The sequence below is a fragment of the Pteropus medius genome, unplaced genomic scaffold (genome assembly GCF_902729225.1).
Source record: "Pteropus medius unplaced genomic scaffold, Ma_sr-lr_union100, whole genome shotgun sequence".
In the NCBI taxonomy this organism is placed as follows: domain Eukaryota; kingdom Metazoa; phylum Chordata; class Mammalia; order Chiroptera; family Pteropodidae; genus Pteropus; species Pteropus medius.
The window spans coordinates 4,479,772-4,506,529 of record NW_024349802.1 but is presented as its reverse complement, the minus strand read 5'-3'; the positions used below and the strand labels follow the sequence as shown (position 1 = coordinate 4,506,529).

General features: G+C 44.1%; 2 protein-coding genes across 3 annotated transcripts in view; one reads left to right on the top strand and one right to left on the bottom strand.

Moving 5' to 3' along the window:
• Positions 1-3,228: 3,228 nt before the first annotated feature.
• LOC120581188 (cuticle collagen 7-like) lies at positions 3,229-6,507 on the bottom strand. Its single transcript, XM_039835927.1, has 3 exons — positions 6,410-6,507; positions 5,718-6,127; positions 3,229-3,544 (listed from the first exon to the last, which is right to left on the bottom strand). Exons 1-3 carry the CDS (start codon positions 6,505-6,507, stop codon positions 3,351-3,353), a joined length of 702 nt encoding a protein of 233 aa, XP_039691861.1. The 3' UTR covers positions 3,229-3,350.
• Positions 6,325-26,758, top strand: part of FANK1 (fibronectin type III and ankyrin repeat domains 1) — a 58,942-nt gene continuing 38,508 nt past the window's right edge. Inside the window, exon 1 of one of the 2 annotated variants that reach the window (XM_039836012.1) lies at positions 6,325-6,518. In XM_039836012.1, the coding sequence (XP_039691946.1) occupies positions 6,506-6,518 (13 nt within the window). In that variant the 5' untranslated portion in view covers positions 6,325-6,505. The remainder of the gene's footprint in view (positions 6,519-26,758) is intronic. The other variant, XM_039836011.1, reaches the window with a different exon arrangement.

Below are 26,758 nucleotides of genomic sequence, written 5' to 3'. Positions count from 1 at the left end.
ACTGTGGCCGAAAGAATGCAGTGAAGAGATGTGACCCCCTTCCCAGGCGCTCTCATGCCTCACCACTCCCCCGGAACCAGCTGTCATTCTCCGAGACGCCCAAGCCACATGGAGAGGCCACTGGGAAGAGACCGAAGCTGGGCTTCCGCTGACCAAAAGCACAGACCGCCGACCACACCCACGCACAGGAGCCCAGTCAGTCCAAAGAACCGTGACAGGGATACGCGGTCACCGCTGTCAGCTACCAAGTTCCAGGGTGGCTGGGGTGGCAACAACAGATGACCAATCTTCCGCCCACTACAATCCAGTATACACACAATTTAACGTTTTCTTCATGACTCAGGGTCACGATCAGTTCCTACAAGAGAATGAAATGCTCAGATTTCCCCACAGTGTCCAGGGGTCAAAGGCCAGACTGCTGCCCCGAGCCCATCTTGTCCCCAGGGACCCAGCACCCATGTCTGCTCTATGGCTGGTGCTGCTGTTCTAGCCTGCTCCCCAACCCAGCTCATTAGGGACTGGTTAGGCTAGTTTGACAGAAGAACTCATAAGGGACAAGTCCACAAAGGGCTCCATGTTGAATCTGGTGCGTATGAGGGGTACAGCTATGGAATTCGTGCCATCTGTTTTCACTACGCAGAGGCACTTCTCGCTGCCATACACTCTGAGTTCCAGACTTGGTGGGCAGAGGGCTGGTGTTTGCGCCCTGTGAGGTGCACACAGCTCATCCTGCAGCTGAGCAGCGGGCCAGCACTGTCTCCCGGATGTAACTAAGCAGATACAAGAGATCCCAGTCTTGGCCTTGGCACATTTAACAGTGCCAACCTAAACAAGGGGGAACAAACAATACGGCAGGGCGCACGCCACTCCCAATTAATAAGACATGGTTCTCTTGTCAGTATAAACTACGTTCTACTGCAAGAATTCTAAATCCGAAAGACTGGCACTTGCTCCTTTTCGAAACTACCCTACATGTCTCTTGTAAACTGTAAAATATGCCGAGGCCTGCCCTTTGAAGAGAATCTGTTCTAACTTTTAAACTAGCATTTTATGAAAATATATATCTGATATAACATGACACGATCACAAGACAGAATCAGAAGTTGACGCAAGATAAGCTAAGTCTTAGTCATTTCTATGTGCTTGGCTCTAGTCAGTAATTCTAGAAATACGGTTCATAGAAAAGGAAGGATAAAGTTTGCAAGGGATTAAGTGAAAAAAGACTGTGAGGTTTGTCCTGAGTAACTTTCATGTTTCACTGTCCAATGCTCGTTCTCTGCATTTTTCTCCGTGTTCAGTTTAATGATCACTGCATTCCTCATACCAATCGAATTCTCAAACGTCCAGCCTCAGCGCTTGTTGGCCGGAGGGTCCCGGCCGCCTCCCTTTTATCTCAAGCAGTCTCCTGCTTGAATGCCATCGTGTGTGGAAGACTCCACTTCGGCTCAGGTGCTCAACTCCCGATCACCTCCGACCTGGCATTGAACAGGCATTTCAAACTTCACGTGTCCGCCCCGAAGCCACGAACATGGTCCTCCCATCTCAGTACTTCCTTTCTGTTGCTTAGACCAAAAAATTTGACATTATTCACGATTTCCCTTTATCTCAAACCTCACATCTGATCCTTCGATGGATGTGCTAGCCAGAATAACAGCCTCTAAAGATGTGTGTGTCCTAATTCCTGAAGTAGTGAATGTGGACTTGGCATGGTGAAAGGGGCTGCAGACGTGATTAAGTTAGGGACCTTGAGATGGGAGATTATTTGGTTGGGTCTGATCCAATCATAAGTCTTAAATCACAGAACCTTTCCCAGCTACAGTCAGAGGAGACAGGACTATGAAAGACTGGTCAGAGATGGAACGCTGCTGGCTGTGAGGCTGGATGGAGGGGCCAGGGGCCAGGAAAGGTGTGGATGATCTCCAGACACTGGTGGAGGCGAGGAGACGGACCATCTCCTGCAATTTCCCTGCTGACACCTGGATTTTAACCCAGTGAGACCCACAATGGAATCCTAACCTGCAGAACTGTAAGAACAAATGAACACTACAGTCGTGGTCATTTGTCACAGTAGCAATAGAAAATGAATACATCTGATCCTGTCGGCTCTACCTTCAACATATATCAAACCCCCACGCTCCCCAAGGGCAAAAGCTCCTCCGAGCCATCGTCCCTTCTCCTGCATCACTCCAACTGCCCCCGACTGGTGGCGCTTCCACCCTTACTGAGTCCCCTGCAGTCACTTCTCCCCAGACTGATCCTGCTAAGTCAGCCCCCGTGTCTTGCCAAAAACGTCTAATGGCTTCCCGTCTCATTTCCGAGGAAAAACGGGAATCCTTAAGAGGACCCACCAGTCCTGGGGGACCCCTGCTCTCGCTTCCCACAGCCCCCGCTCCGCTCGCTCTTCCTGAGCCACATGGCCCTCGAGCCACAGACGCGCTGGCCTCGGGCTTCGTGCCTGCCCTTCTCTCTGTCCAAATGCCCTTGCTCAGCTATCCAAGTGGCTCGCTCCCTCACCTTGTAAAGGATTTTTTACCAAATGTCAACTCGGTGACAGCTTACTGCCACCTGGCCACGCTCTAAACTTTACCCATGCCCCAAACCCACTTACTGGCCTCTTTTCCTGCTGTGCTTTCTCCCCGAACGCTTTCCACAATATAACGTAATATATATTGTACCTCTACTTTGTTTATGGCTGGGTCCTCCATCAGAATGCAAATCAACCCACTGCTCCCTTCACTGCAGAAGTCTTGCTGACCTAAACCATATGATTGGTGCCCCAGACCACTGACCTTCTGGCACTAGCTCCTTATCTCATTGCCAACCTGTGACAGTCTGTGGGCTGGCGCAGGTCTGTAGATCATTCTTTGAGAATCATGGTTCTATACTATTATTAAAGTTGGACTGATGATAACAACAATGATAACGATGATAATTCTCCCATTCTGCACCCATGCTACAGAGTGCTTACTGAGTGCCAGATGCCGCAAGTACTTAAGCACTTTATACAGATTATTTCATTTAAACTTTTAAGGACCTGTGAGGGTTTATTTTATTATTTCCATTTTTCAAATGAAAATGTTTAAGCCTTTGAGGTTCAGTTAATTTGTCCAGCTTCTCGCAGCTGGTCAGTGGTAGCAGAGACACGTGAAGTCAAGCAGTCTGCTCTCCACCTCGCCCCGGTAAGCGTCCAGCGTGCACGTGAGCACACTGCACCCCGATACCTGCCTAGGTTAAAAATCATGGGCTTGTGTCACAACACCATGGGTTGAAGAAACAGTTGACACTATGGGAGATGTCATGCCTGGTTCCGGAAGAAACCCCCAAAAGCAGAAACTGTGTAGTTCTTTCTTTCACAGGGCTGAGTGCCACACTGGGCCCTCAGTCAGAGGGAGAGGGGCAATGAGGGGGCAGAGCCTCGTCCTGGAAGACTTTCCAGAAAGGGTGGTGGACAGCATGGCCCCACAGCCCGACTGTACTACAAGGAAAAGGGCTGGGGAGTGCGCGTTCCCAGAATCCAATGATTTGAGCTCAAACTGTGATAGGTCTGGAGAACAAAAAGGAAACACAGCAAAAATGAAAATTTAATGGCTTTCAACACTTGACTCAATTCCTTATGAGTTTTGGAAAGTAACAGAGAAAGAGAAAAAAGTACTCTTCCTCTGGTAAAACGAAAAACAAAAATCCGAAAACAAACATGAAAACTTCTCAACTTGTGACAGTAAGACTAGGAAATAGAAATACACATTCTTTTCCTTTTTAATTATCCTCCTTGCATTAAACAATATTAATTTCCTACTCGAGTTATTTCTGCTTTGAATTCTGATGTGGCCAAGAGATTTAAATAAGAAAAAGAAAGGCTACATCTGTCTCCCCATTGCTATCTTGTTATTCCCTGGTGACAGTGCTTTGGTTTGCTACATTTCACTTAGCATCAGCAAAGTAAATAATAATGTAACTATTCTATCTAATGATGACCTTGGAAACTTTTTGAAAAATCAAGACTTTGTTTTTCACTTGACCACCAGTGACATCCTGAACATGCCAGTGAAAAAGACAGAAAACACAGCAGTAGAAACTCCTGAAAGGGACAACCCGTGACCCCCCAAAGGGACAGCTAATAACCTCCAAAGGGACAACCAATACCTGAACCATCCGTCTCAACCCTTGTCCTTGTAGCCACTTCTCACCCTGAGATATTTCCTCCAGTAACAAAGCACATCCCCTTAGCTAAAGAAATTTCTCTAAAGATCTTCTCATTCATTCAACAGACATTTAACATTATACCAGATGCTGCAGGGAGAAAGAGAAACTGAATACTGCTCTTGCTTTAGACATCTGAGTGCCTTTCTGTCCCTCCCCCCGCCCCCATTTCCACCTCCCAACCAGGAATTTCTTCTATAAGTACACTAGCCCCTAAAATCAAATGTTGCTTTTCAGAGTTGCTGAAGTCACCTACTACCAAAAGCACTTCACTGCAAGACTTCCTCAATTTCAACTTCATAGCTGCTGATAAGATTATTCTTCTATACTACTATAAAGTACTTAGCCAGCACATAGTTCCACTTTTCCAAACTTAAACTCTGTGTGCAACTATCACATTTCTGAGACCTTGTTACTACGGCATGGCAATCTACAATGTTCTTTTCTTTTTAAATACAAATGCCTAATCCATTAGTGTTGGAACAATGTAACCTTGTCTCTTTTTGTGTTAATAAATGCCAGATTTTTATCACTATCTTGTCACTTTTGATTATGATACTACTAATGAGCATCACTATGTTTGCTTTTTGGATGAAAAGATCAATTAGTGGTTTTGCTAATGATATGAAAACCAGAGTTTGAAAACAGGTACTACAGAAGTACTGTTGATGTCAGATGCTTCCTGTCTACATCCCCTGTCTCTACATTTCAGGAACAGTTGGTTTAGGTCCCATGAACTTTCCAACCTGGATTTATTACTTTCATACTTTAGCTTACGAATTATGGGTTCTAGATATATCACACCGCTTGTCAATATCCACACATAAAGCTTCTTGCTTCGACAATTAAGCTGAAAAACTCCCCTTATAGCCAGAGAGAGGAAAGCCTAATTTGGCATAATAAATGTGTTTCCATCATAAAATATATGCTTTTCAGCTTCAATTCACCTTTGAATGTTTCTCTTCCTAAGCGTGAAGAAATTCTCCTTGGTGTCCTTGTCGTCTACGGAGTGGAAATCTCTCTAGTGGCAAAGAATGAGTAATCACTTAAATGACCCTAAAAGGGCTCTTTCTACTTCCCTTAAGAACTGGCTGGAGCAGCGGCAGGAATTGATAGAGGGGCCCTAGGCCCAGACCCGAGCGCTGGGTCAGTCATGAACTTGCCCTCCCACTCGCGCTTTCACCCTCTTCGCTTTTCTTCTCGCTCCTCCATTTTTCTCTCCACCTTACACTTGGTTTTTTTTCTTCCTCAAACTATGACACTCTCCCGACTGTTTGAATTTTTACAACCTAACAGGAAAAAAAAAAAAAAAATCCCTTGTGACCCTCACAGCTTCCTTAAAGCAACCTGCAACAGTTTCTTAAAAACCAATCTTTGGGAAGACAGTGGTGTGGGATAATGCTACATGTTTTAACAGCTCTACAAAGTTTGGGTACAACACATATGGGCTGATTCCCTAACTCAGAAGAAAACCCGGGGGACTGAAACAAATCAGATACAAAGAAAGCGAACCTGACCCGACAGCTGCGACCCGGGCGGAGAGGTGAGACGCGGGGCGCTGCTGGGTGACTCGATTCCCGAGCCCCATCCCGCCCCCCGCTGACGGCAGGAGAGGCTCGGAGTCGCCGGGTGCTTCCCGCAGAAGCGGCGCGGGCGACGCGGTCCCCAGGCCTGCGCCGACGCCGCGGCCGCGGGGTCCCCCTGCCGGGAGGGCGGGCACGCGGGGACGCCGGCCTCGCCCGCGGCGTTTCGGGGGTCGCGCCGGGTCGTCCGGGGCCGCCGGGCCGGTGGGGACCCCGAGGCGACCGCAACAGGTGCGCCGCCCACCCGCCCACTCCCCCGGGACCCGGCCCTCACCTGCGGCGGCGGCTCCCGGGTCCCGGCGGGGAGGTCCAGGCCCGGCCGCCCTTCCCCGCGGCAGGCCGAGCTCGCCGGACGCACGGACCGACGGACTGACGGACCGACGGACGCCGCGGGGCAGCGACGAGCGGGCGCGGGTGCCCGCCGCGAAGGTCGCGCCGCAGGCCGCGCTGCGAGGGCCGCCGGGGGGCCGCGACCGCCAGATCAGGCCTCGGGGCCGCGTCTTCACCCGGCGCCCCGGCTGCTGCCCTCGCTCCGTCCCCGCGGCGAGGCGCGGGCCCTCGCGCTCGCCCGCGTTCCTCGCGGCGTTTGGTCGCTCCCGGCCGCCGTCCTCCCGGCCCCGCCCCACGCCTCCCGGTTGTCAGGGCAACGCGAGCGACGCCTGCCGCGGAGCAGAGGCGTTAGGCGGGGCGGCGGCGGCCTTGGGGCCCGACAGCGGCTGACCATGGAGCCCCAGAGTAAGGCGGTCGGGTCGCGGGATCGGGCGGGGGGCGCCCCGGGGACGGGTGTGGGCGCCCGCGCCGCCCCGCAGCCCTTTAGCGCTTTTGACCAGAAAACACGGTTCCACCCCTCGCGCTTTTCCCGCTGTCTATTCTGCGGGGAGTGTCCGCCGGGCGCCGGAGGGACGGCAGAGCCCGGTGGCGTGGACAGGAGGGTGCAGCGCCCCCGGCGCGTTCCTTCCTGAAATTACCCCAAGCAAAGCCACTAATTACTATTACTGTCGTTGCTGACACGTTTTAGTTAGATAGTTTGGTGCATTAGTTGTCAGTAGTCATCTTGCTTCTAAGGTGTCAGTCTTGTGTTTATTAGAGACCCGGTCCCCTCCCCCAGTAGTCTTTGACTTAAAGGAGAAGAAAAATCAAGATCTGTCCAAACATATTTGATTCATTGCTGGAGGTTCTTATGAGGTAGGACACTCAAAAAACATATAGTTTTTACGATTTCTTTTTCTGTTTCCCACATTGTTTGCCAAAAGGTGTGTATTCTGGAGTTATCACATCTAACACGAGCTCTAACTTTTTTTCAAACTTCTGTAGTGACATAGTTCTCGGGCCTTCTTTCCAAAGTTAATGTTTTATTGTTCTCTTTGTACCTAAAATAAGAACAGTGTTTTAAGGAGACCTAAAATATCTCCCACTTTTATGGAAGGATGCAGTGTGACCCTCAAAACCAAGTCCTTCCTTGCAGTTTCAGACAGGGAAGTACTTAGACCAAATCGATACTTTAGGAGAAATGCTGGCATTTTTTTTTCAAGGCTATTAGTTTTTGGATTTTAAAATGTAGAAGATTTTAAAGACTTTCTTTTAACTCATTATTCCTTTAGGAAAACGCTTACAGGTTTTGAGGTATAGCTGCTTGAGTTGATCTGATTCAGTATCCTGCCATTTGCATGTAATACACTGGAGTCTGCATTTTATCTGACCTACTGAAAGAGAGTTAATTTACCACAATACTAAAATTTTTGTCTCATGTCTTGTATGTTCTCTATTTAGAGAAGAAACGAATGAGAGTGAAATGTGTTTTTTAAAAACAGCAACTTTGTTTCCTCAGGTTTATGTTATCGTTTAAAAGTGTAAACTATAAATCTCAGATTCTCCAGTGCCCACAGTCTTTATGCAGTCACTCATTCATAGGATCTGGTACATTCCAGACACTGTTCTAGGGCTTGGGGATTGAACAATGAATGGACAGTGTTAGTTTGGCCACCCCTGGAAACTGAGCAGGGACTTGCCCAACAATAACTCCTGAAGCCTCTGTAGAATCTGAGCCCCGGGGCTAGGTGGCCAGAAGGCTTCCGGCAGGAAGTAGTGGCAGGGCTGCAGAGTGACCCAGCAAAGGACCAGGGAAAGGGATTCCAGGCAGAGATCCTGAAACGCGAGACTACAGGGTGGCTTGGAGACTAAGAGTAGAAGGTTAGTAAAGCTGTAGCCCAGAAGCTGGGGGAGAGGAGAGTTGGAAAAGAAAGAGAAGAGGCTGGACGAGCCCACAGGAGCCAGATCAGGAAGGCTTCGTAAAACTGTGTACGAGATTTACTACAATATGAATTATGCATTTACATCTCATCTCACTGGATTTTGAGGTGGAAAATATTTGTTAAATAATCTGTGTCTGGGAACAACTATAAATTTATCCTTTCTACATATTCTTAAATATTTGTATCAGTTTAATTTTAAACAATTCAAATAATCACCGTTTACCTTAGGAAATCCTCTCACAGTCTAATAATCACCAGTTTGAATAAATATTTACTAAATCATTCGCTATCATTAACTATTTAAAAGGATGAGATTAAATGATTTTTAAGGTTGCTTTTAATTTCAAAATTCATATCTAACCAGATTTTACCTGAAACTCAAGTTGTTTCGCTGTCTCAGATATTGGAGAGCACTATGAATTATGTCACCAAGTATTAAAATGACATAGAACTACAATTATATTGTTATCGATATTGTATTGAGAATGTATTGTTACACCGATGATATCTAACATATTTTAAATCCTGATGTTTACTACGTGCTACCTTTTGTTATTGAGGGGTTGTAAATAGCTTTTTTGTAGTGTAGTTGAACATGGCATCGCTAAACTGATTAAAAGGAAGGATCCTTCTAATTGCTTTTAAGGATTGAACACGTATCTAAGGACAGCAGCAGGGAACTGCTAGAAGTAACCCCCAAGTCAGCCTTAGCCATTCTGTTTCCACACACTTAATTTTCTATTACTTTTAGGAATGACCTTTATTAATTGAGTCATTAAAATCCAATAAATATAAACTCTTCACATTCCACTGCTGGATCATACTCTGGCGATAGGCAGGGGATGACGGCCTATCCTGTTCTGCAGAATGATCAGCCAGTGATTCAAGAAACGACTGCTCGGGGGGAAAGGGCAAATTAAGTAAGTTCACAACCTTGACCTGTTCTGAGTGGTTTGGCTCTTGGCTAACACATTTACATCTTTAGTTATTTTCTTCCAAGAGTAACTACACTGTTGGAAAGATAACCCAGTCTTGAAATAACATGGAAAATGTATATTAAATTCTCTTTTTAAAGAAAGTGTTTAAGTTCAATAGTACTCTCTCTCTGCCCTCGTTTCTTGGTCAGTGACAGTACCCAGGGGTGACTTTGGGGGTCTTTAGCCCTTCCTCTCATGATCTTTCTTTAGCCCACCAAATCGCTCTGAGCAAACACACAGTCTGAGTGAAAATGTGTATATTTTTCAAATGCAGCATCAAGATGAGCCCCCAGGTCCAAACTACAACCATTTTGCTGCCTGCCCCCTAAACTCTCTCCATGTAAAAACAGTCTGGGCCTAGCATAGGTTGGACAGTGGCTTCCTCATATACACCTGCCTTTTAATAGAAGCACTAAGTGGAGATCTAAGTTATTTCTATGACCAAGTGACGGGCATACACGCGAAGGAGAGAAGACTTCTTTCTCCAAAGCTGTTTTTCCATTGGTCCTCCCATCTTTGAATAGGATCTTGCCATCTTCCCAATTACTCCAGCCGGAAATCGGGTCATCCTTAACACCTCTCTCTCACCAGCTCTCCCACCCACTCCGCCCACCAGCAGGCCCGTGTGGTCCACCTTCAAAATACAGCCCAGCCTGCGCCTTGCTGTCCCTCCCTGCTGTCGTCAATGCTACTGCAAGCCACCTTCTTACGTAAACCATGATTATTGGATCTGTTGATTTCTGCATTTCTTCTCCCCCACCCCCGGGGAAGCCAGAGAGTGACCTTGTCAAAGTACACATCGGATCATGTTTCTGCCCCGTTTTAAGACTCTCATTCTATCCAGGAAAATAAAGGAAATAGGCAAGTAATCTTATTATGGGGACCAAAGTACTGCTGGATCATAGCCCCAGCCAAATCTTTACATAGCCATGGGGTACTTGGCTGGTAAGAATTTAAGAGTAATAAATTACTTAAACCCAGGAATGTTTTTAAAAGTCTGTATTAGCAATTTTTCTCAAGTAATCTTAGCCCTTAAAGAATATTAATTCTACCAATTAGGTTATAATTCAAGTATTATCATTAAGAAATAAACGCTTATATAAATCAAGTTTAGACCTTAAAAAAAATTCCAAAGCAACACTTTTAAATTGCTGTGGTTTAAAATCCCCATCCAAGTACTGAAATTCATTGCAGTTCTGACCTCTGGATGCTCAGCCAGCCACAGGAAGGGGCAAAACGGCTTGATGGTTGTAGCTGTGTCTTGCCAGAAGCTCAGCCTCACTCCCAGACCAAACCTATTCCCGATAACTTGGATTGTACCTTATTTTGACGGGAAAAGCAAGCGCAGTCATGACATGCCTGCTCTGGAGGACGTGCCCCGTCACTCCCAAGACCTGAGCTAGCCAACCAGATCTAAGGAGGGGCTTGTGCACACCAGCATCCTTGAGAGTGGCCTGAATGACTCATCAAGTACAGAAGTCAGTGCGAATCCTTAACAAGTAAACAACTGGCACCGACGTTCTGTGCATCTCCATGCCCACAGCTCTGGGTGAAAGCCAGGGGCAGAGCTGGAGGTGCTTATCCTTGGCACACTCCTGCCTGCAGAATGGGGGCCTTTCTCCCCTGGGAGGCGTTCCTGTCTCTTAGACCCCAGGTGCCAGTTCCTTTAGCTGTGCCCTGCCCCATTCCAGATCGTCAGGGACCCTTCCCTGGCCTTGTCTTCTTGGGAGGGTGTCTCATTCTCACACTGACCTTCCTTGGCCCTGCCTGGAATGTGCTCACTGCCCATTCACTCGTCTGTCCTACAGACCGTGTCTTGGACATCACCATCTCTTAGAACCTTCGCTGTCTGTTTACTCCCCCAACCCCAACACAAACCAGTTAATCTCTCCCTCCTCGGTACTGTACTCTCGGGATTCAGAACAGGACTCCCCAAAATGTGCCACTTTGGCGTGTGAATTATTTTGGCCTGAAGGCAGTCAAGACCCTGCAGGCTCACAAGAAACTTTCACCCCTCCTTTAAAGAATTTAAGGCCCTTGCCTATAATAAGAGTTAGCACCAGAAATAACTGTTCATGAGTTGTCTGTAGGGGAGGGCAAACTTCTAATTACTGAGCATCTTGCTCTTCTCATCTTCCCACAGTGACCCTGTCCCCCTCTGAAACCCAGTGCACCTGACCCCATCCTTAGCTCAGGATGCCGTATATGCCTCATTTTCCCTTTCTGTCCTTGAACCTCTTATGTAGGTGGGGTCTCTGACTCTTATCATGTGTGGGGGGGTTCCCGTAAGTACGCATGTAATTTATTTTATTTTTCTTGTTAATCTGTTTCATGTCTGTTAAATCATTAGACCCGCCGAAAGAACCTTGGAGGGTAGAGGAGAGTTTCTTGCTCCTCCAAAGTACTGTGTCTGGATTTCATTAATAATTTTATTGCTCTGACACATCGTAATCAGTGTATATCTATATGATTAACTCTCCCATTAGAAGGTAACATGAAATGGTTGGCATAAGAAACATCCAGACCTGCAGAGGATTTTCAAAAGAGTTTATTTGAGCCACACTGAAGATATGTGCTGGGAAGCAAGGTCTCAAATGTGGAGAATAACAATTTTGCATTTTTTTTATGCATGTGAAATTAAAAAGGGAGGACAGGGAAGATTCCGGGAAGGTGAGAGAGAGCCAGGCAGGCTGTGTCACACAAGACTATGTGCTTTCATAAGGGTGGTTATGCCTTGGAGGGGTATCACTTACGGCATCTCGAAGGTGCATTAACCTAGATGCGCATAAACAATGGACAGGGCTGGCTTAAAACCTTTTCACTGGGGCGGGACTCCCGACCAGGGCCTGCCCGGCAGGGGATTTATGAGTTATTACAGCACCTCTTTTTTTTTTGGTCCACAAAATGGATTAAAGGCTTAAATGTAAGATCTGAAATTGCAAAACTCCTACACAAAAAACAGGGAAAAAGCTCCTTGAGTTTGGTCTTGGCAATGATTTCTTGACTCTGATATGAAAAGCATAGCAACAACAGCGAATATCAACAAGTGGGAGTACATTAACCTAAAAGCTACTGTACAACAAAAAGAAACAACCGGCAAAATGAAAAGGCAACCTATAGAATGGGAGGAAGTATTTATAAAGCATCTATCTGAAAAGGAGTTCATATCCAAAACATATAAGGAACTTGTAAAATTCAGTAGCAAAAACCTCCAAATAATCCAATTAAAAAAAATGGGTAGTGGAGCTGAATAGACATTTTTTCCAAAGTAGGTATAAAAATAGCATCACTTGTCAGCAGGGAAATGCAGATGGAAACCACAGCGAGTTAACACGTCAGCTCTGTTAGAATGGCTTTATGAAAAGACAGGCGAGAGAAGTATTGCTGAGGATGGAGAGAGACGAGAAGCCTTACGGACTGCTGGCGGGAATGTAAACTGGTGCAGTCACTATGGAAAACAGTATGGAGGTTCCTCCAGAAATTAAAATAGAGCTACCGGATGATCCAGCAATCTCCCTTCTGGGGACAGAGCTAAAGGAAATGAAATCAAGACCTGGAAGAGGTATCTGCACCCCATGTTCGCTGCAGCACTATTCACAGTGGCCAAGACAGAAGTGAGCCGCGTGTCTGTCTATGGATGAATAGATAAGGAGGATGCGATACATATACGCACAGTGGATACTACTCAGCCCTGAGAAAGAAGGAGCTCCTGTCGTTTGCAACGGTGCGGATGGACCTCGAAGCTGTTACGCCAAGTAAAATAAGTCAGAGAAAGACAAATTCCGTATGATCTGTCTCACTTATGTGTGAAATTTAAATGAGCCACGCCCATAGAAAAGGAGCAGAGTGGTGGTGGTTCCCAGGGCTGGGGGGTTGGGGGGAGGATGTCAGTCAAAGCACAAACTTTGAGTTAGAAGATGAATATGTTCTGGGGCCTAAGCCTCAACTCGGCGCTTCATGCCGTTGTAGGTTTGGGGTGGCAGGGAGTATAGGAGATGAAAACATGCCTTTCTTTAAGAAATCTGTCGTATATATTATACGTCTAATATATATGAATTTCCCAGTGGGATGAGAATATTTCCAGCTTAGGTCTAGAGTACAGATTTGAGCATGGCAAGCAGTGTGAATCAGCCGCTGGGTGGTTGAGCCAAACCTCGCTCTCCGTAGTTTAATTTTCACTGCTTTGCAGCATGAGTAGACACTTAGGATTCGGATGAGGCCCATCTTCTTCCTGCCTTCCACGCTCCCGCTGGTCATTCATGTTTTCATTCCTGCACAGTGTTTGCTCACCAGTGTCCTGCCTGCCCCTGCTCTCCACTGTCTGGGGCAGCCAGCCTCCACGATGGCCTCCAGTGACCCGCATGCCTCCTGGTGTGCTCACCTTTGTGCCGGACCTCACTGCACTGAGGTCCGTCTGTGTGACTAGTAGTACATGACAGAGTGATGTCACTTCCAAGATCGGGTTGTAAAAGGTTGGGACTGGTCTTCGGTCTCCCCCTCCCTCTTTCTCATTCTCTGTTTTTTCGGATCACTTACTAATCGCCATGTCATGACACGCTCAAGCATCCTATGGAGTGGTTTACGTGGTGAGGACAGAGGCCAAGCACCAGCAAGGACGGACTCCTGCCAAGAGCTCAACGAGCGAGCTTGCTTGCAGGCAGGTTCTCCAGCCCCGGCCAAGCCTTGAGATGACGGTGGCCCTGGGTGACCGTGGCCCTGGCTGACAGCTTGACTGGAGCCTTGTAAGAAACTCTGAGCCAGATCCACCCAGCTAAGCCATTCCTGGGTTCCTGACCCTGACAAGCTGTGAGATAATGAGTATTTGTTGTTTTAAGCCACTAAATCGTGGGGTAATTTGTTACGCAACCTGGGACCCAGATACCACCTTGTGTCTGTTATTGTAAACATGGCCTCCCTGACTCCAGCCCGCGCTGCTCTCTCCCATCTGTACTTCCTCTTGCATCTTTTCTTTTTACTCTTTCTAGACTTTATTATTTTACTTTTTGGGTAGGTAATATGGTTACAAGTTTCAAAAATTGAGAATTATAAGAGTATGTAGTGAAAAGCCTCCTCATTCTCATATTCCCGCCATCGGTTCCTGCCCTCCGTCAGCCTCCACGGTGAGTTTCCAATACCTCCTCCCAGGGCAGTTTAAACGTTATATAGACACACACTTCACATAGAGCTGACCCTGGAACGACACGGGCTTGAACTCTGCCGGTCAAGGGCCAACCCATGTGTAAGTGGACCCTCGCTGTCCTCACCCGCGTTGTTCAAGGGCCAGCTGAATGGTCCATTCCTTCTGTTTTGTACTTTGCTTTTTTACCTCACGTGATATTTTGGAGAACTTTGTTTAGTGCACGGTGAGTTTCTCATTTTTTAGAACAACTGTATGGCATTCTACTGTATGAGTTTACCGTCATTTATTGAACCAGTCCACTACTGACAGATGGAATTCAGTTTGTTTCCAGTTTTTTCGCTGTCGTGATCGACTGAATGAAAGATGTCTACATGCCGATGCCCTGGACCTCCAGTGTGCTGCCTTCCGTGGCAGAAGGGGCTTCGCAGCTGGGGTTAAGGGTCGTGAACTGGGGAGGTAGCCGGCGTCACCCAGGTGGGCCCCATGTTCTCGACCACAGGGGCCTTATAAGAGGGAGGTCGGCGGGTGGGGGTCGGGAGGCTGACGTGAGAGGAAGCGGAGGTTGGGGCAGTGTGAGCTCAGGAACCAAGGAAGGTGGAAGCCTCTAGAAGCTGGAAGAAGCTCAGAAGTGGACCCTTCCACAGAACCTCCTGAAGGAAAGAGCCTTTGACTTTCGCTGGGCAAGACCCCTTCTGGACTTCCGCCCTTGGAACTGTGAGATAAAAGTTTGTGTTGTTTTAGGCCACTCCCGTCGTGGGGACCGGTCACAGCAGCAGCGGGAATCTAGCGCAGTCACTAGTACAAGCAGCTATAAACTAAGCTGCATTAAATAAACCTGTGTATTGTGTATGACGTTTTACACTTGTGCGAGTATAAATATTGCAGGATAAATATCTAGATACAGAATCGCCCAAGGCAGCGTCAGTCTGGATAACTGTTGAATCTGTTCCTCTGCCTCCCCGCTGTGTGTGTCCTCCAGCTTTGGGATTTTTACCGTTCTGCGGGTGGAACACCCTCTTTTCTTTGACATTCCCCATTCATCCTTTGCACAGCATGTTACACTCTCCCTCGGCATCGGGGCGAGGTTCTCGTTTCTGTTCTGCGTGGTCTGCCCGGGGGCCCTCCTAACACCTGACGCAGTGGGGCCTCCCGTGGAATGGCGAAAGGAAGTAACGTGCCCACGGGCATCTGTTCTGCAGTCACTGGTTGAGAGATGTGATGTCGAGTCCACTTCATCCATCTGCACGTCAGGTTCCATTTATGAAAACAAAGGAGATATTTGTTTGGGACCAAAACATCCCAGCTGCAACTGTTGATGAGGGAAGAGTTAAGGAAGGTTGCCTGGCAGTGTCCTGATCATTTCCGATGGCTGATGGATTTAAGGTGGGGTCAAGGAACACGCCCTGCCTCTGCCCGGCCGCTGAGGTCCACGTGACCCAGGCTCCTCGAGGTAGCCAGTCCTTGTCGATCATTTGCACGTGAGATAAACCCTGTTTGCGCCCTATTTAAGCCCCGACAGCTGTGCCACAAAACTGACGTGCTTTTCCAGTGAAAAATGAAGTATAGATACAAACTTCTACCACCTAAACAAAGTTGCGATAATGCCAGCAGCACACTTAAATTACCGTGGAAATTATTATTTCTAAATACGCATCACGATAGGAGTCGCCACTCAATAGGAAGGGGAAGGAATTTCTAGGTTTCACGACGAAACCGAAGTCATGAGAGTTACACAGATTTAAATTGTGGTTCATTAAAGAGAACTAGGAGTCAGCTGCCGTTTGCCTCCATGAACATTCGGGAAGGTTCTACCTTCTAAGATCTTAGCCGAGGGCATCAATGTGAAGTATAACCAGACGGTAGGGAACACTGGCATTGAGACTGCCCCTTGGACTCGTGGTGGTCCTGGGAGACCCACAGGAATGAGAGAAGTCACTGCTCACCTCCGGGTCACGTGGACTGTTAGAGACGAGCCAGCCCCTCAGCCAGGGTGGCCGCTGCCTTTCCATCATTGGAAGTGGTCCCTGGCCTTTCGAGAGGGTCAGTTCTTTGTGGGACGCAGGCTGTGAAGTGGGTCAGAGGCGTGCCCACCTGCCCCTCGCTGGTGGAAGCTACATTTTTCTGGTTAGGATTCTGATGGGACCCTTAAGTGTCCTTCCTCCCTCCCTCTTGTGACCCTGGGTCCACCTTCTGCCCACCACTCCTGTAGCCTCATACCCTGTGTGTGATGGAAATGCTTTGAGGTGGGCCATAAACCTCCAAGTGAGATTTCTCCCCGAATTTGATTATTTTCTGGTTTCTTCTTTCTGACCAGATTTTTTAACCAAACTACGTGACTTGAGTTTTGTAACTGAATGTACGTACTAATTTTGTTGGCCATCTCATCTTTTTATCCATTAATCAGAAAATACTACCCTACATTCTCTCCCTTCATCTTGGCTGCTCTTGGCCTTTTATATTTACATAGACACGTTAGAATTGACCTGTCAGGCTTCTCAAATCTTGCTGAGATTTCCACTGGATTAAATCGATAGGTCATTCCAGGAGGACTTCATAGCATCGAACATTCCAATCTGTGAACTTTACTGATCTCCCCATTTATTATATCCTTGATGTATTCTAAAATTATATGATTTTCTCCACGAAGGCCTTACACGTTTTGTATTTTTTTGGAGCTATTGTCAATTATACAATTTGTTAAAATTTAATTTCTAATTGTTTGGTGTATGACTGGCTAACTTGCTATGTTTATTGATTTTTTTTTGGAATCCGAATGTACATATTCATTTTAAATGAGTTTTTTCATTCCTCGCCAGTTCTTTTGCTTTTTATTTATTTTCTTTACTTCACTAAGACCTACAGTAAAATGCTGAGCCAGCAGGGCCGTCAGTGGTCACCTTTGTCACTTTTCCAATTTTCTGAGAATGCTTTTAGAATTTCATATCGAGAATGATATCTTTCATTTGTGGTAAATCTCCTTTATCAGAATAAGGAAGTTCCCTACTATTTCTAATTCATTTTGTTTTGTTTTTTCTTTTTAAATCACGGAATGAGTTTTGAATCTTATCAAATACTTTTTATGCATCTGAGTTGGTCATTTCTTTTTTCTTTGATCAGCTAATGTGTTGGTCTTAATTTTTCCCCCACATTAAAATCAAGCATTCCTGAAATAAACAAATACATGATCCTTTTTATATAGGATATATCCTTTTTGTGTATTGCTGGCTGTGAATTCTCTGTGTACATTTACAAATGGTTTTTGAGTAGTTTGCGGATATATCTTTAGACTTTATTTTAAAATTTGCATGCAGTATCCTTTCCTCTTTTTGGTGTATGGTCTTGTGATGTTGACACGTGCAGAGCCACATGATCACTACTGCAGTGAAGATACATGGCAGGTCCATTACTCCAGGAGCGGCCTGTGCTGCCCCTTTGGAGTAAAACCCTCCACCTTTAACCCTCGGCAACTGATGATCTGCAGGGCTCAGAATGTCGTAAAAACGGACTCGTTCACTACGTAGCCTCTTGGACACTACTCTCCTTAACCTAATGCATTTAAAATTTATCCGTCAAACGTTTATTCTTTTTTTAATTGCCAGGTAGTGTTCATTGTATAGATATTGCATTCACCATTGGGGCAGCGTGGGATATTTCCACTTTTTGGTGCATTATGAATGAATTTTCTGTGTACATTCACAAACCGGTTTTTGTTTCATTTGGGTAGATACCTGGGACTGCCGGGTCAGTGTATGTTCTACTTTTCTGCCAGATTGCTTTCAGAAGTGGCGGTACCATTTCAGTTTCTTTAACAGATACGAGCGTATTCTTGAGTTGGGTGGCACAGCAGAGACAAAACTTGTCCTGCCCCACCTTTGGTTTTCAGCTGGGGCTCCTTAACAGAAAGTCAGATTAACAAGAGAAAAACGGATTATTAACCCGTGCAGTGCACAGCACACGAGAGCAACCTCAGCGAAAAGGAACTCAGAGTGGAAGCTTAGAGTAGTCTTCTTACGCGGCATCTTCCACGATCCGTTTGTAGAGAAATGATGGAGAAAGGGAAGCAGTTTTAGGGTTCTTAGGGCAGCAAACTGTGGGAAAGTAAATACGTGGGGGAAACCCATGAAATAAGATTGTTTGCAGATTCCTCTGGTGCCAGCTCTGGGTTGATAAGAGTCTGTTTCCAGGAAAAGAAGAATTTATATCCTGCCCTTAGGTAGAAAAGAGGGAAGATAGAGCTTTTTTTTGTTTTTGTTTTTTTTTGTTTTTATGTTTAGGGCTGCCGAATTGCCATTGGCTCAAAATAATATAATTATGTCAAGGAAGCACATTTTGTGACATTCTGGTTCCCTTCATAATAACTGATCTATTTAATCTGTTGAATTTATAAGCATAAAGATTTTTTTTTAATATCCCTCACCAGCTTTCTGATGTCTATAAGGCCTGTAATGTGCTCACTCATTCTTTCATTCCTGGTATTGGTGATCTGTGTTTCTGTTTTTTTTTTCTCTTGGTTAGTCTGACTAGAAGTTTATCAATTTTATTGACCTTTTCCCCCAAAAGATCCAGCATTTTGATTTTTTTCATTGATTTTTTTTGTTTTAAATTTTACTGATGTAGTCTCATATTCAGGCCGCCTTCTGCTTGACTTGGGTTCATTCTGCTCTTTACTGTCTTAAAGTGCATGCTTAGTAATCAACTTGACACTTTTCTGATGTAATGGGGTGGTATTAATTTCCTTCCAAGCACAAATTTTGATAAGTTGATATTTTCATTCAGTTAAAAATGTTTTCTAACTTTCCTTGAGACCTCTCTGACCCATGGGTCATTTAGAAATGTATTGTTAATTTCCACGTATTTGGTGATGTTCCAGAAATATTTCTATGAAACTATTTCCAGTTTGATTCTGTCATCAGAGAAATACCTGAGCCGATTTCCATTTTTTAACCTGGTCAAGGCTTGTTTTATGACCAGGATGTAGTCTACTGTACCCCGCCACGCTCATCATCCTTCGGGTTCTGCCTTCTCCCCCAGCCTGCCTGCTACTTACACTTCAGAGCCCTCAGGCGATTGCCGTTTGTGTTTTGTCTGTCTAGAGTCTTACTTTGTCATTAGTGGGAGTGACAGGTTCTGGCCTATGTCTTGGCCAGAATCACTAATTGTCAGTACATTTTAAAACTAATTTTTCATCCACATCAAATAACGTTGCCTATAAATATCTTTTTCTTGCACTTGTTGGGATTTGATATCAAGGCTACTTTTATTTTAACCTCATGAAATGAATTGGGGAGTGTTTTCTTTTTCTAGTCTCTGAAAGAGTTTGTATTATGGTGGGGTTTGTTTTTTGTTTGTTTTTTTGTTTTTTGTTTTTGTATATTTCATGGAAATTTTGGTGAAACCACCTGGCCCTGGAGATTTCTTTAAGGGAAGATTTTTTGACTACTGATTCGATATATTCGATGTGTATAAAACCGCTCAGTTTTTCTACTTTTGGAGTCAGTTTTGATGTTGCTTTTTTCTGGAAATTTATACTTTAAAGTCTATTGGCATAGAGTTATTCATAATTATAACTATACTTTAAAGTCTATTGGCATAGAGTTATTCATAATTATAACTTTTTCAAAGTCTTTTGATGTATAGTGCAATCCTCCTTTTATGCTGTATACTGTTTATTTTTCTACTACTTTTTTTCTTGATAAGTCTTGCTGCAGATTAGTGAATTACATTATGCTTTTTAAAGAACCAAGTTTTAGCTTGGTTGATTCTATTTCTGTTTCTTTTATTCGTTTCTACTATGTCTTTTCTATTTCTTTGAGTTTTATTTTATTTTTCTAATTTGTTGACTGATGTTTAGTTAATTGATTTTTCAATGTTCTTTTTCTAATGTTCACATTTAAGATTATAAATTTCCCTTTAAGAATGAATTTGGCTTTATCCCACAGTTTTTGACATGTAGAACTGATGATAAGGAATTTTCTTTATAATTTTATCTTTGATCTGTGGGTTATTTTCTCAACTTCTAAAATGCGGATTTTCTAGTTAGCCTTTTTGCCATCGTTAGCTTAATTATGTTATCGTCAGAGACTGCGATCTGTATTATCCATGTCTTTGAACTTTGTTCCTGGCTTTGATACTCAAATATTATGGTTAATTTCTTTGAAATTGTTTCACATTTACTTAGAAAGATATTTCTGTAGATGTTAGAGCTTGTGTTCTATCTGTGTCCCTTGAGTCTATAATTTTGTTGAAAGTTTTATACTTTTTCTGTTTACTGAGAGATATATTAAATACCCACGATGATTGTCTGTCCCTTATATTCTGTCAACTTTGGCTTTCTACTCTTTAAGGCTATGTGTGGGTAATAATGATTTCAAAAAATATATATCTTTGTAATTTTAACTTATCAAACTGTTTGTCTTATGTATGCTCTCAAACCTATGTACAATTAACATGGCTATAGTAACTTTGGTTAGACTTTGCTGCGTGTGTATGTTAATGTATATTTTAATACCTTTACTTTCAACCATTCTGTATCTTTATATTTTAGATATAAACATCTTGTAAACCACATGGAATTAGATTTAACAATTTAACAGTTTCTAACCAGATTATTTAGTCAATTTGCACTTATTATGAATCCTGATATATTTGGATTCTACATATATGGCTGTATGTCTGATTTATATGTATATGTGTATATATGTATGTGTTTGTATCATCTTATTTTATACTTTCTATTTGTCCTACTTCCCCCCCGCCCCTTCTTGACTTCTTTTGGACTGGTGGGATTTTTTTTTCTTCTCTAGTCATTTGGGAAAGTCTCTGTTCATCCTCTTCCAGTGGCTGGGACAGTAATCTAAACATGCATAGTTAAATTATGAAAGTCTAAAGTTTATCCTCCTCCAGGGTGATACGAGAACTTCAGAATACTGTAATTATTTTAGTGCCTCTTGACTTATGTTATTATAATATATTTAAATTTATTTTTAACTTTTTATTTATTTGAGATAATTTTAGATTTGAAATTGTACAAAGCGAGCCTATATACCCTTCACTCAGTTTCTCCCAATAGTAACATCTTTCAAACTCTTGATATAATATCACAACTAGAATATCGGCATTAATGCAATCTGCTGATCTTATTCAGATCTTAAAGGTTTTACCTTCACTCTGTGTGTGTGTGTGCACGTGTGTGCATGTGCGTGTGTGTGTGCGTGTGCGTGTGTTTAGTTCTATGCACTTCATCACATGCATGACCACTGCCACTGTCCAAATACCAGACAGGTTCATCGGAAGGGTCCCTGTGCTGCCCTTTTTCATTTGGACACTCCCCTCTCTCTAACCCCTGGCAACCACTAATCCGTTCTTCATCCTTATAATTTTGTCATTTCAAGAACATTAAATAGATGAAACCGTACAGCATCTAATCATTTGAGACTGACTTTTTCCATTCAGCGTGGTTCTCTTCAATCATTCGGGTTGTTTTGACATATTTTAATTTTATCATTTTTCTTTTTATATTTTATGGGAAATTACTTTTATCATTTTACACATTTAGTATTTGTTTAGTTTTAACCACACGTTTACCATTTTTTTCTCTGTTCTTCCTTCATTTTTGTATCAGACTTTCCTTTCGGGATCACTTTCTTCCAGCCTGAAATATTCATCCTTTTGTGTTTTGTTTACTAATGGTCTCCTGAGTCAAACTCCTAAATTTTTGTGTATTGCGAACTATCTTTATTTTATTCACACATGTTTTACTGTTTTTGTTATAGTTCAATTTCAGATTTTAAGATCAATTACATTTCAATGGTGGCATTTCAGGCAGGGGGTAAAATTTTGTCCCAAGTGCTTCCATATGGTACACAGTATGACTTTAGGTGATATTTGGACAAACATTTAAAAAGGTCGATCATCTGATATATATTTTTATAGTTATTTTATTGATAAAAATGATATTGATTTTTCCATTTGCTAATAGTATAAAATTGCAAGTCAACTTAACCTTTACGTAGATTTTATAGGTGGTGGATACCCTGAGCCTCTGTGTAGCATGGCATAGAGGCATGGGACTGGCGTCCTTGGATAACATTGCCCTCCCCTGCCTTTTTCTGGCCCAGGAAATGGGCGAGGCGGATGCGTCACTGCCTCCTTTTGGCTGGGTGTCTATCCGGCCAAGGCAAAGTTGCTCCCAGGAAAGTTACCATTGGCTGAGATAGTGACAGTGCACTAGGCAAAATGCAAAAAGGCGAATTCGATCTTAGGTTTGCAAATTATTCCTCTGCAGCGAATGCCTACTTACCACTCGGCGATGATATTACAGATGCACGTAATTGAATGTCAACACATTTATGCATTCTATGGTTATAAGATTAAATACCACCTGTGTCTATCTGCCCTGACAGATAAGGAGGCAAAGGGTGGTATCAGGGGTGCTCGTTAGGGTTTTGGATTGAGGAGCAGATGAACTATAATTCAGAGTATGATGCTCGGAGGGTAGGTTTCAAGGGACAGAACTGAAGCAGAAGGCAAGGCACGGAGCTCAAGAGTAGGGGGTGGAGGACAGGGAGCTTTGGGAATGTTCCCCATCTGGAATGAAGATGTCAGGCCACCATGCAGATTTTACAGTTAGCTCAAGTTGCATGGTCATCTGCTGCAGGAAAGAAGCAAGAACCAATAAGACCTGTGACTATGGATTTGGGAGATGAGGAAGTACAAATAGCTTAGGAGAGAGATAACAAAAGTTCAAGTATGGGAGGGCGGAAGAATGGTGATCTCTGCATGGCAGAAAGGAGGTGACCTGGAGGGAAGACAAGTTCAATTTTTAACATATTGAGTTTGAGGTTTGGGGGCCAGCGCATGAATCTGAAATAATCCACAACAAAAATCTAAGCAAAGGTGCCAGGGGTTGGAGTCCTATCAGGCTGGAAACAACTCAAGTTGTTGGGGCAGGAAAGGAGACAGACAGACAGACAGACAGACTGGTAGCCTCTGCATGCAGCCAGGGAGAAAAGCAAAGGCAATAGCCAGTGACGCTCTCTAGAACAATGTCTTCCTGTACGTCGCATTTCATAAATATTTATGGAAACTCACGTAGACGGTGGGTGTCAGAAACTCAGGAGTCGTAGTGTGATTTCAGCTTCTGGAGGTGGAGCTTTGGTGGCAAGCTTGACCCTGGAATGTGGTCTCAGGCATGGAGGTAAAAGAGAGAGGCCTTGTAGTCATCATTTTACCTGAAATAGAGCCCCAAACTGTACTGCTCAGCCTCCTACTCACAGCCTCGCTGTGGCTGTTATGGAATGCATACATTTTAATAAGCGTGGTTTTCTAGTTCCCTTTCCCACAGTAAACAAGAAGCCAGCAATAGCTGTGCAAAGGCACGTCAGTGCAAAAGGATTGACACCTGGCAACCTGGCTTGGAGGAAGGAGATGAAATTAGACTGTGCCTGGTTCCCGTGTATTACTAAAGGAACCAGGCTCGTTAGAGGTGGGGCAGGTCATGTGGTAACAGACTCAGTGGGACGGGACAGGTCATGCACACGGGTCGTCCAGGTAATCTAGCCAGGCTGATCGGCAGCATCTGGCAGAGCGCTGGCTGGGCAGGTGACCCTGGCTCCGAGGGAATGTGGCCGAGGCAGCAGGTGGCAGTGCTGGGCAGGCAGATGAAGGCCTCGGGAATGCCTGGCTATTCACGGGAATTGAGTTGTGGGCAGAACTCCAGTCCTGGATGAATTAAAGCTGATCCCGGAACCCAGGGGAAGGAATAGGAGGACTGGAGGAGGGGAGGGGCAGGGCCCGAGCGAGAGTCGCCACTGTCTCTTTAGCACCCACAGCACCTAACAGCTTATCACGCAGTAACTCAGCTCCACACCCACTTTTTTTTTTTTTTTTTTTTGGCAAACGAGGAAGAGAAATTTCAAAGGCAGCTGGAATGTGGCAGAACCAGGGTTCCAACCCAGTCTGACTGTCTTCACAACTCATGTCCCTAATCACTAGGTGACAACAGTTGCTGCGCCCTGCATGCAGGTAGCTATGGGCCTTGCTGGGTGTGGATCCCAGCACCTGTTCAGGTCAGGCTCAGAGTCCAGGAGGGCGAGTCCCCTCTGCCTGGGGGTGTGGGCAGAGCTCATCTCTTCATCCCCGTGCTGGTTCACCAAAGACAGCCTCCTGTTCTGATAAAGACACTTTCCCCTTGCAGGATTCATTCCTAGCCGAAAGTCATCCTCTTTTTACTGTGAGATAATCTTCTGTGTCACTGCCTTGAAGTCCTCCCTCTCCGTGCATGGACCTGCAAGCCTCATGAAGACAGAGGCATGTCTGCTTGCTCACCACTATCCCCAGAACTTAGCGCAGGGCCTGACACCCAGAAGGCCCTGAACACGGGCTGAGGGGTGAGCGTGTGAATGGCTGCCTTAAATTAACTGGGATTGTCCCTCAGTTCTTACTAGTAGAACACGGCCCTGTCTCCCAAACAATGTTCAGTATTGTAAGAAACCAAAGGCTTGCTAGTAAGTTACATCCTGTTCAGGGGTAGATCAAGGTTTTATAGGTTCCGAAGCAACGTGGGGAGCCCTTAAGAAAAAGAATGCAAAGTGTAAGCACGAAATTGGTCATGTAAGTGTATATTTACTTAGAGCGACAAGATACAACTAATTAAAAATATCGTTGACAAATATCGTAAATGTTATCAAAATCCAGAAAAATAACAATGAATCGCCCAGTACATTTCTATTAGACTTTTTCCTATGTATCACCTTTTGTGTAAGAACGATTTTATAATGTTGTGGCTACAGTGGAGTTTTTCTATTACATAGTTAACTCAATTTTTTAGTCCAAAATTATTAGACATTTTGCATAATGTTCTTTCTATCAGATGTAATAACTGCAAGTTTTTAAAGCCGATGCGGGCCACCAGCAGGAAAAAGGTTTGCACACCTTCCTTACTCTGGATGCACTATTCTCTAGCACAATTGATGGTTTTTAAGTTTTCAAACTGCGGGAGAAGCTCTTCCTGGAGCATCAGTGCCACTTGTTGGTATATCCACTGAAATATTTTTATATTAAAATACAAATGAATATCATAGACTTGACTGAAAACTACATTAATTTTAAAGCGCAAACACCAGACTTCATAAGGCTATAATTTTGAGCTAATATCTCAACACTTTGACTCTAATATAGTCGTCTTGGTTTCTATTATAGTACTCGCATTTTTAAAGATGTTTCCTTGAATTCGGTGATATTTGTTCTTCATTACTTAACCGAAATTTAAAACATAGTTTTAATTGAAGTACATTGTATATGCAGAAAATGACACATATCAGCATATAGCTTGCTGAATTTTCATGCATACACACACCTGTACGTCCAGGATCCAGGTCAAAAAATAGAACATTGCCACCACCCCAGGAGACCTCACTGCCCTGCCGGATACTGTGCCTGCTCCACTGCCCCAGCCTGTAACGGCATAGCTTAGTTTTGCCTGATTTTGAACTTTACGTGAATGAAAGCAGCCAGTTCGTCCTCTCTTGGAGCTGGCTCATTCTCCCCAGCAGTGTGTTTGGAAGATTCATTTATACTGTCGTACGCAGTTGCTGATCTTTTATTCTCATTGTTATTCCCTGCGTGAACGTACAGGGAATATCGTCTATTCCACTGTCCAAAGGCACTGGGCAGTTTCTAGATTTTGGCTACTATGAATCGTACTGTAAACATTACGGTACAGTCTTCAGTGAATGTGTATATGCATTCACAGCTCGATTTTGCTGTGAACATAAACTTGCTCTAAAAAAAGTGTATTTTAAAAAATGACAAGGAGATATCATTATTTTTTTAATAGAATTTTTATAAGAGTTTATTTGAGCCAAAACTGATGACGCTTGCTGGGAAGCAAGCTCTCAAATGCTCCAAGGAAGAACTATTTTTAAGTAGCCTAAAAAAATGACAACGCACTATATTCCTGAGGGTAGGAAAGTAAGCATGGTTTTTGCTGGGCCATGGAAGGGGGCATCAGTTAATTCAATTTAAACATGTTTATTCTCTGACTTAGCAATCGTACTTCTAGGAATTTATCCTATGAGAATGAAAAGGCACATGTGCACAGAAAACATTGCATCACTGATTATAATAGGAAGAAGATTGGAAATATTTTTGAATGTCCTACAAAAGGGAATGAGTTGCACATAATGGCTTACTCTAGTTATCAAAAAATGTAGGAAGTTAATTTAGTCTTTGGTTGATGGGTCGATTGAATTTTTTAAAATGGTTTAGAAGAGTTTCAGCTTTGCATCTCATTACTGGTAATGCCATCTACATTTTTAGGATTTTGCTGTCAAATTGGGTGGAACTTTTATTAGGTTTCCTTCCCATGTGATTATTTCCCTTTTTCTGGGGCCAATGTAATCATAAATACTAACTCGAGGACACTTGTTATTAAAAAGCTCATCATCAGTGTCTTCATAATAGTGGCGATTATGAGTTTTCTTTTATCTTTAAATTGGTTTTTTATTAAAATTCAGCACAAAGTTCAGTATTTTCCCAATGTGTTCATGTGATTCTCTTTATTAAGTGGATTATCAAAAAATCTAAGAACCTAGTCATTCTCTTTGA

Coding starts and splice junctions, on each gene's coding strand:
- LOC120581188 (XM_039835927.1), bottom strand. CDS start 6,507: ATGGTCAGCCGCTGTCGGGCCCCAAGGCCGCCGCCGCCCCGCCTAACG. Junction 6,128..6,409: donor TGCCCTGACAACCGGGAGGC/GTGGGGCGGGGC, acceptor GCGTCCGGCGAG/CTCGGCCTGCCGCGGGGAAG. Junction 3,545..5,717: donor GCCCGGGTCGCAGCTGTCGG/GTCAGGTTCGCT, acceptor TTTGTTCTCCAG/ACCTATCACAGTTTGAGCTC.